We start from the raw sequence: 9,833 nt of genomic DNA, 5'->3' as shown, positions 1-9,833 counted from the left end.
GTGACAATCGGACTCTGTGACAATCGGACTCTGTGACAATCGGACACAGTGAGAGCCGAAAAAGTGGCATTTGGATACAGTGAGAGTGACAAGCGACTTTACAAACGGAAGTATAAATTCGCGAGTGTGTTGGAGAACAGCTGAGACAACGACACCTGAGAGGAGGACACCTGAGTGGAGGAGGAGGAGGCATCGGGCGCCATTGCAGAATCAACGTAGATTCAACTCCGCCGCTGCGCATTGTATCGGTGAGCGAAAAGTTTTTTATTAATGTATGTTTAAGAAATTATTATTTAATTTCATCGCGAAATATAATTAAAATACATATAACACAAAGTAAAATTTTTTTCTACAATATATTTATGTGCTTGAATTTTATATTCAAAGAGTGAGTTACGAAGAGACGGTCAGTACTTTTAAAAACGGACTTGCTCGCTCTTATTGCCGTCTCGCTCGCTCTTATACCTTCTCGCTCGCTCTCGTTACGAAAAATCAATAACACTCTCCTGTTACCGATATTTCATGCATGCAGCACGGAATACAACCAAAATTGGGCACTGCATTACCCGCTTGAAAAATGGGCGTAGCACGGACACACACCAAGTGGAGACTTTATCGGCAGTACTTGAAAATGGGTGTAGCGGAATAGTTTCAAAAATGAAAATGGGCGTAAAGCGCTGGATACTACACGCTCATTGGATCGTCGCGCATGACGCGACGCGTGACGCGCTCAGTGGAAACTCGTGGAAACATAGCCTAAGAAATTTTTATCATTTCTTTTTAGCTAGTTGGCAGCATTGCATTTGAAAATGATCATTGTTGAGTTTATCCAGTATGTCCGTCGTTGGTTAGCTGTGTGACAGTTGTAGTGAATTCGATCCCTGCGAAGTCGAAAATTTGTTAGAAAGAAGGAAAAGAGGAAACATTTTTTTGTCTAATCTGTTTGAGTACCTAACGAATCATTAGTTTTAGAGTAGATGTTCATTATGAAGTGATATCTAGTAGAAGAATCTCACCGACAGTGCTTGACTTCTTAACAGATAGTTCACTTTTCAAACATTAAAATGGTGAAGAACTTCGTGATTCCCTTGGTGAAAGACGAGCTCTTGACGTCCTATGCCAATCAGTACTACGTCAAAGAGATTATCCCTCTACGGATGATATCACAGACTCTCGATGGTGATGAGACTTATTTCAAGATGTTTACATTATGTTATGGATATATATATATATATATATATATATATTATTGTGTATAAATAATTGGTGAAATGAATAATAGACGCAATAGAATTCTTTATAATTATGTTATTCTATTGTAGTCACGCGACAAGCATTGGCGACAGATGGAGCACACTTTGTACTGAAGCACTTTGATACATTTTTCTCCATCATTGTTCACGGGAGTAAAGTGGAGCTCAATATTTGCCTACGTGCCTTCAACAGGATTCACAAAGGTAATATTCTTTGCGAGGAATTGGAATTACGTATAAACGGTGACATTATTTGGTATGAGATATAGGCTGGGGTCAAGCTGTCGCTTCAAACGTTTATAAGTATTTTTCCTCTCCTTTTTTCCAGAAAAGATATAAGGAGATAGCGGCGGCTTGACCGCGACCATAATCATATAATTGAAGCGAACTCGCTTTATATGGGCTCATACATGTGTGACTGTTTCAGCTGTGGCAGTACTCGTGAACGATCTGGAAAAGATATTCGATCATGGCAAGGATATTACGGAAGAGGAAGACAGGGAAACATATCTGTGTCTTAACAATATGTTGGTGTACCTACTTTCGTGGTTTGTCTGTCATATGGAAGAACATGTGAAAAATGCAAACGAGGGTAACATTGGAAAGGTACGAGGCTTGTTTATACTATTACGCGTTGCAAAGTTACTTGGGTAAAGATGCAAGTGTGCCTTTGCAGCGTAAAAAAGTCACAAAAACGGAAATCGAGGAAGAATGGGAGCAGTCTAGGCTTAAAACATTGGAGCTTCTGTATCGATGGCTGCAATTGCCATTGCACAAGATTTGGAGACCACCTGTGGTCGACAATTCGTTTGTCACGTAAGTTATACAGCAGTAATTGACTAAGTTAACTAAGTCAATTCTGAAATAATCTCTCGTAACTGTATCGCCTGCAGGACTTTGGCGCAGATATGTTATAAGATATTGGAACAGAGTAAGGATGCCAAACAAAAACATATGAGGCAAACTACATTTGAGGTATATTGTCGTTTACATTCGCATATATGCTAATATTATATTACCGCTCACTTGCCGTATATTTTTCGTTACAAAACAGATCCTAGGAACTTTGATCAAAAAGTACAATCATGGGATAACTTGCGTTGTGAGGATTGTTCAGGTATGCCGAATAAATTATTTGCACTATTTACTTTTCAAGTACATAAAACATTTGCAATGTTGCAGCTGGTGAAATTGTACGATGCGCTGGCAGCACCCATGGCGGCTGGCGTAGTACACTTGGCCATCGAATGCGGCTGCAGCGGTTTAATAAAAGAGGTGATGAATGAGATCGGGCAGAGGGAAGTTAGCGAAGCGGATAACCGCAACACATCCATGTTTCTTGAGAATATCGCGATCTTGCAGCCCAATCTGATAATTCCCCTCCTGGACGACGTCACAGATTATTTGTCTAATGAGGCATGTTTTCATCGTAATTCTCGTACTCGATTGTTTATACAAGAAAATAGAAAATATACTTGGACTCACAACACTTTAGGTAATTAGAAATTAATTCAAATGTGCTTGGAAATTTTTTCAACAGTTCTATACAATGAGAAACTGTGTGATTGGAATCTTGGGTGCTGTGGTGCAAAAGGCACTGACCGGCGAAGATCTCACGGACGAGCAGAAAGAACTACGCGACGATTGTTTGGATAGTTTGGAAGAGCACATGCTGGATTGCAACGCTTACGTGAGGTCGAAAGTGCTTCAGACTTGGCAGCACTTGTGCTGCGAAGGCGCTGTGCCATTAGCGAGACATGGGAAGCTTTTAGCCTGCACCGCGTTGCGACTAGAAGATAAAAGCGCGAATGTTCGTAAACAGGCTCTTCAGTTGCTGCGTACTCTGTTGCAAAGTAATCCTTTTGCCGGCAAGGTATGTAAGAATTTGAAAACTAAGCGTATTTTTCGTGACTGCTTTAGCATCTTTGGCTTATGTGTCTTGGCAGTTAAATTGCGTCGAACTTTCAAACTCGCTGGAAAAGGAGAAGGCAAATTTGCAAGAATTGCAAGCTCACATCGTGAGTACTAGTGAACGTGGTCACGCGCAAAGATTCGAGCTGTGGACTCTCTCACAAGCCGATATAAGGGCAGCAATAAAGGAAATTCTGAAAAATAATGGTGCGGAATATATAAATGGTTCGTGTTACAAATAGTATACTTTTTCTTGTCAATGAATTATTCGCTGTTTCATTATTCCGCAAAATATATTACAATATTGCTAGCACGGGAATTTCTTTGTAGATATGGAACAAGATGAGAACATCGATCCAAATCACGCGTTCGAATGTGTGAGGCAACTATTATTGAGCCGAAAAGTCACTGAAGCAGTGACATACCTGTGGAAAACGTGCACAAAATTGGAGGGAGCTCCTGATATGGAAAATCTTTCTGATGCAGCAAAAGAGGAATGTTTATTTGTCTTTTTACTAAAAATTTTTATAGAATCGGAGACTAAATCAGATACCGATCCGACAAATGAAGATAAAAATGATGCGGGAAAATCCGAGCAAGACAATGGAAGAGAGGAGTTAAGATTGCGAAAGCGCGTTATAAGTTATTTGAAAGTACGTTACCTAAAAATGTCGCTTTTGAACTAGTCGTTGTTACACACTGTTTTTCTGCAGAATTGTCTGATGTTTGCGACCGAGCTGGAGAAAGCGATACCAATGGCGGAAAAGCTACTGTTCTCCACATGTGCTGGGGACGCTGTCGAGTCGTGCACATTCTTAGGAACTGCTTTTCAATTCGGAGTAACCGGAGCGGCCGACTCCATGCGCGAGGCTCTGTTTCAAGTGTTCCACCGCGATCCAAATGTGCGTAACAACGTGGCTGCGGTGTACAAGGAGATCTACTTCAATACGAGTAACGATAAATTATCAGCTCGCCAAATTGCCGTTGCCCGTACGAATCGTCTGATCGAGTTCCTGAAGGAATTGAAACCTGGACAGAGTCCGGCTCTAACTCTACTGATTGTGATGTGGTACGAAAACGGAGACTTAGACAGCGTATTACTGCAGGCAAGTACATTTAATTCAAATATTTGAAATAGTTAACCCATTTGTCTCGCGCTTTTTAACCCACTGTCTTCAAACTCCTCAAACTTTGTAAAAAATCGAGGCATACGTAGGGTAAAGACGAAAACGAGCCTGTCCACAGGTTGATCGCTTTCTCACGTGTTACTAAACATAGAGGGAATCCCCTATTATAAGATAAGCTCCTGATATGAGATAGCAGGGTTTCTGCTAAATTAATAAGCATCGTTTTGTTTTGTTACATTATGAATTTATTGCTCTTTGAGTTAAATCTATTTAATAGAAAATTTATTGTTAGATCGTGTAATTGTCGCGAAAAAAGATTTGTGATTGAATTTGGATGTTGAAAACTTGCTATCTTATATTAGAGGCTTATCTCGTAATAGAGGACTTTCCTCTACTGATTTCATTCGGCGATTATAAATAGTTTTCTTAAATTTTAAACACGTAGAAAATATACTCTAATGAACGCTGTATGTGTAGGTCTTGTGGGAAAAGTTCTCCATGAAATATCCGGACACGTCGCCAATAGATAGCAGAGCCGCGTTAATGATAATAACAATGATAGCTCAGGCGAAGTCTAACATAGTATCTGATAATCTGGACGTGTTAATAAAGATAGGATTTGGTCCGCGCGCGAAGGACGATCTTCTTTTAGCACGAGATACTTGCAGAACGTTGTTGAAGATAAAACAAAGTAGCAAGGACGTCGAAAAATCGCCTCTAAAGTAAGTCGGAACGATGAAAGTAATTCGAAACTTTTTGGTTGTTAATTAAAAGCACATTTTTCCGTACAGGTATCCTAACGATCACGAAATATTTGAAGAAATCCTGACGTTATTAATAGATTATTTTACCAGAGCGGAGGAGACTGCTTATATTTCCTTCGCGACGGATGCGCTTAATGTTATATATCACGTAAGTGAGATTATTGCGTATTTGTTAAATACACTTGGAATATTACATCGAGGGAATTTTACTTTAATTACAGTTAGCGAATCAACCTAACAAGTTGATAAAGAAATTGCTATTGGACATTGCTGATAAGGGTCAGTTTATAAATAAAGACACGAATCAAGTGCTGGATGTGTCGAACAACGTACTCTCCAGATTCCTTTACATAATCGGACACGTTGCTATCAAACAGTTAGTTTACCTGGACGTGTCTGTGTACAAGGAACAGAAGCGTAGGAACACGTTACGAGAGATGCAGGGTAAGAAAAAGAAACGATTACCGAAAAGTGCGACGCCAAACATTAGAACTAACAACAACAAATCAGCAAACACGTCAAACGTGCGACGAGTCTCTCGAAAAGATTCCTCAATGACAATGACGGAGGACGGAGAAGAAGCCTTAGAAGGTGCGATAGACGACGCTGAGGCGGAGTTTGTGAACGGCGAACTCGAAAACGAAATTGTCACTGGGGATGGCTTGCTCGCGAAATTTGTGTATGTATTTGAATATTGGGAATTGAAGATATATATACTCAGCTATTAGACACTGCGATTAATGTATATGCAATTATTTACAGTCCATTAGTGTTGGATGTATGCCAATATCCTGACAAGTATAACAACGAGGACGTGCAAGCCGCAGGTTCAGTCGCGCTCAGCAAAATGATGACGGTGAGCTCCCAGTTTTGCGAACAGTCCTTGCAACTTTTAATCACCATATTGGAGCGATCGTCATATCCGGGGATTCGATCGAGTATGCTGATTGGATTAAGCGATCTCGCTACCAGATTCCCCAACCAAGTAGAACCGTGGTCCAAGCACATCTATGGCAGGTAAATTGACTGTTGTACATCAATTTTTTAAGGATTAAAATTTTAGTTAAATAAATCAATAATTATATATTATAATATTTTTAGAAATACTTGGTACTAGAAATTTTTGCCATTTTTGGTTTATATAATGTTTTGTCTTATTTCGTACAAAAAAGGAATTCAAAATTAGGAAACACGCATATAGAATCACGATATTTAATATTTATCTTTATAGACTACGAGATGAAGATATGAACGTGCGGAGGACGTGTGTTCGTATGTTGTCGAATCTGATAATGAGAGAAATGATACGCGTAAAGGGACAGGTTTCGGAATTAGCCCTTTGTGTCATCGATGAGGACGAACAGATACGTCGGGACACGAAAGAATTCTTCGTTCAGCTTGCTCAAAAAGGCAACGCTCTATATAACATAGTACCTGACATATTATCGCGCTTAGCGGATCCTCAGTTAAATCTCGATGAAAAACATTTTCAAGAAACCATAAAGTAGGTATTGATAACCGTTATTTTTTAACTGTATCCAAACAGCAGGAAATATAAACGTTGTTATAATTTGCAGATACATTCTCGGCCTAATGCAGAAAGAAAAGCAAATCGATACAATAATTGATAAGATTTGCGCTAGATTTAAGTTAGCTGCCACAGAGAGACAGTGGCGTGATCTTTCCTACTGTCTTTCGCTTTTGCAATTCAGCGGAAAGAGTAAGTAAAATAATTTATGTTTAATGAGATAATTGATAAAAGAAAAAAAATCATCTTATTTTAACTTTGTTAAAGGTATACAACATCTTATCGAGAGTTTGCCACTGTTGAAAGAAAAAATTCATTATGAACCAGTATTAACGGCCTTGCATAGTATAATAGAACAGACGAAGAAAAAGGCAGATGCAAAGGCCGTTTGTATAGAATTGGAAGAGAAGATACAGGAACTTCTGGAGGCCAAAGGGGATGACGAAATAACAGATAGACATCTAATGCCACCACCGTCTGCCGTGCCGAGGAACAAAAGAAGTACTCATCGAAGAAGACGTAAAAACATGAGCGATGAAGAGGAAGAGGAAGAGGAAGAGGAAGATAGTTCCGATGACTCTGAGGAAGACGTAGACAGTGTTCCCGTTCAAAAACGTAAGTTTGAAATCAATCTCGTTAATGTCTTTAAGTATTCACACATTCGTGTATAATTAGAGGAAAGTCGCCTATTATGAGATAGGTTTCTAATATGAGATAGCGAGTTTTCATTATCCAATTTCACAAATCTTTTTCCGCAACGATGACATGCATGTCTAGCAAATAAATTTTCAACTAAACAGATTTCACTCCAAGGGCAATAAAAATTCATAGGTGAACCAAATGATGCCTATTAATCTACCAGAAACCCTGTTATCTTATATTAGAAACCTATTTTATAATAGGGGACTCCTCTATATAAACATACAATATTCTATATAATAGCACTACAGTCCAAGTTAGGGCCTCGTCTAGTTGCCCCATAATTGAATTGTGCATTGAGCGCGTGCGTGCGTGTATGCGTACTTGCGTGTGCGTTATAAAATAATAGAAATCACATAATGAACAACACCAATTCATTTGATTTTCATGTAGCCAAAAGAAGAGAACATACGAAAGAGGACACAATTGCGGCAAATGATAGCAACGCATCACCGTCAGTCAAACGACTGAAAACCAATAAACCAGTACGGGAAACTCCAACAAGGGGTTCAGCTCGATCAGCTCGTAAATAATTTTGACTTGTAACACTTTCTGGAATTACGTAAATAATTTTTACTTATAAAATTTGAAATTAATAAAAAATATAACTTTTGTATAAATAAACTTATTCTATGTAGTAACAGCAGTATAATTAATAATAGTAATAGAAAGTGAGTAGTAGTATTATAAAATGAGATAGGCGCATCGTACATATTAAATAAAAGTGATATTGAAAAGTGTGCAAAACTCAATTTTGTATGCATCTAATGTATTAAAAACTCTATTTTATGTACATCTAATGTATTACTAAAATTTCAGTTTATATATTTGTACATAAAGAAAATTTAATACAAATTCACACATGTTGCTCGAAGATACCATTCTGTGGTTCTTATGTATAAGGCGATTCTTATATTTATCAATACAAATATATACAAGAAAATAGAATGAAACGAATTTATAAAAACATTACAAAGCAAAGAGCTGAAATGAAATTTTTACATAAAATAGTTATTAGTTATATAAATATATTTGTATACATAATTAAAATTAATAGATTTATTAGCCATCAGTCTATATTTCAATGTGTGTGTGTGTGTGTGACCAAGGATATTATTACATACATATAAGTAAAATACAATTTCTATAATAATACACATTTAAAATGGAACCATTTCAAATGTTACCCAACCTTGTCGACATATAAATACCTATTATTTACCTAACTTATTGCTTTGGTTATTTTGTTCTCCTTAAAAGCGATGTAATGTTATCGTTCTAGATAACGACGTTCTAGAGTTTTTTAATAGACTGTTGAGTCAAAATGTAACTGCAAAAACCGCGAATATATTCTATATTATGTCTTTTGCCGGTCATCCATACGAACACGTGTACAGTACGGGCTGCGGACCATTGTAAAATAAATTTATTTAACTATTGACTCTCAAGAAAGACCTACATAAGCGGTACGATTAAAAAATGTTTTATAGACATTTAACGGGGAGAACTGTTCATTGTTAAAACGTGCATAAAAATGGGCAAAATTACGAGAGATCCCGAGTCGGAGAGTATCGAAATATAGACCTCGGAATACCCTGCGTTTACTCCAAATCCTGTGAAAGAACACGTACTGCCGTACTGTGCACTAGGACTGGTGATTTCCTTCAAAGGCTTTGACATTCGAACTTTCGAAGCCTCGAAGTAATTCCGGTAATTACCAGCCTTAGGCCGGTTCTACGTTGATCGTATTGTAGCGTCGCAAGCGTCGCAAATCATAGATTCGACCAATCAGCGTTGAATTAGAACCAGTCCACGACCCTTTTAACGCTACGATGCGACTAATGTAGAGTCAACTTATGTCTCCTCGATCCAAGACTCGTGTCCAAGTTCTAGTTCCGAGAAATGTATGGCCAATCAGCTTGCAGCTTTTCCGTAAAAGATAAATAAAATAATAAATAATTCATTAAATTCAGTATATTGCCAAATTCTCGAAAAGAAAAAACGCGACCTTGTAAATTAATAAGTAAGTTTAACTTATTTTTCAGCTATTATTCTCGAATAGAAATAACGCGACTTAATAAATTAATATGCAATTTTATCTTATTTTTCAGCTATTATTATAGTTTCGCGATTCGGACAATTTTAATTTTTACTATTTCATATCTAAGTGAAATTTGTATTGTACAGATATATTGTCAATATCTTCGCACAGAAAAATCGTAGAAAGATGATCTTGGTCTCGTTGGAAAGTTAAGATTTCAGCGCTTCTAACGAGATAAGAATCGCTTATCTTGTATCATTAATTTATGATATATTATTAATTAATTCTGAAAATAAAATTAATTTTGTCCCGAGATCGAGATCGCGAGTCAATCATCCCACATGCGTACCTTTTAACACACCGACATTATAGGTTTTTACTTTATCTTATCACGAGGCACGGTGTTTCGCGCCAAGTGTAAGCGTAGCTTGACCCTTATTACTTTTACACATAAAGACAGCGCAAAATTGACTCATCACTTTGTAAAAATGCGTTATATAACTTGTTTTC

General features: G+C 37.6%; 1 protein-coding gene across 1 annotated transcript; it reads left to right on the top strand.

The window, feature by feature from the left end:
* The first annotated feature begins 164 nt into the window (after nucleotides 1-164).
* Nucleotides 165-8,156, top strand: LOC105561528 (condensin complex subunit 1). The gene is made up of 20 exons (XM_012011580.1): nucleotides 165-248; nucleotides 533-1,179; nucleotides 1,323-1,457; nucleotides 1,681-1,859; nucleotides 1,930-2,069; nucleotides 2,147-2,228; nucleotides 2,308-2,370; nucleotides 2,436-2,669; nucleotides 2,794-3,126; nucleotides 3,200-3,389; nucleotides 3,495-3,817; nucleotides 3,878-4,270; nucleotides 4,769-5,013; nucleotides 5,083-5,203; nucleotides 5,277-5,734; nucleotides 5,818-6,072; nucleotides 6,287-6,559; nucleotides 6,633-6,775; nucleotides 6,851-7,198; nucleotides 7,676-8,156. Exons 2-20 carry the CDS (start codon nucleotides 1,065-1,067, stop codon nucleotides 7,813-7,815), a joined length of 4,170 nt encoding a protein of 1,389 aa, XP_011866970.1. The 5' UTR covers nucleotides 165-248; nucleotides 533-1,064; the 3' UTR covers nucleotides 7,816-8,156.
* The last annotated feature ends 1,677 nt before the right edge of the window (nucleotides 8,157-9,833 follow it).

The sequence above is a fragment of the Vollenhovia emeryi genome, unplaced genomic scaffold, assembly GCF_000949405.1.
Source record: "Vollenhovia emeryi isolate VEMERY1.0 unplaced genomic scaffold, V.emery_V1.0 DF939205.1, whole genome shotgun sequence".
NCBI lineage: Eukaryota > Metazoa > Arthropoda > Insecta > Hymenoptera > Formicidae > Vollenhovia > Vollenhovia emeryi.
This window is presented reverse-complemented; position numbering and strand designations above follow the sequence as displayed.

Excerpts from the sequence above, each read along its gene's own strand:
- LOC105561528 (XM_012011580.1), top strand. The coding sequence starts at position 1,065 with ATGGTGAAGAACTTCGTGATTCCCTTGGTGAAAGACGAGCTCTTGACG. Across the intron at positions 2,229-2,307 it reads TGAGGCAAACTACATTTGAG|ATCCTAGGAACTTTGATCAA; the intron begins GTATATTGTCGT and ends GTTACAAAACAG. Across the intron at positions 2,670-2,793 it reads CAGATTATTTGTCTAATGAG|TTCTATACAATGAGAAACTG; the intron begins GCATGTTTTCAT and ends TTTTTTCAACAG.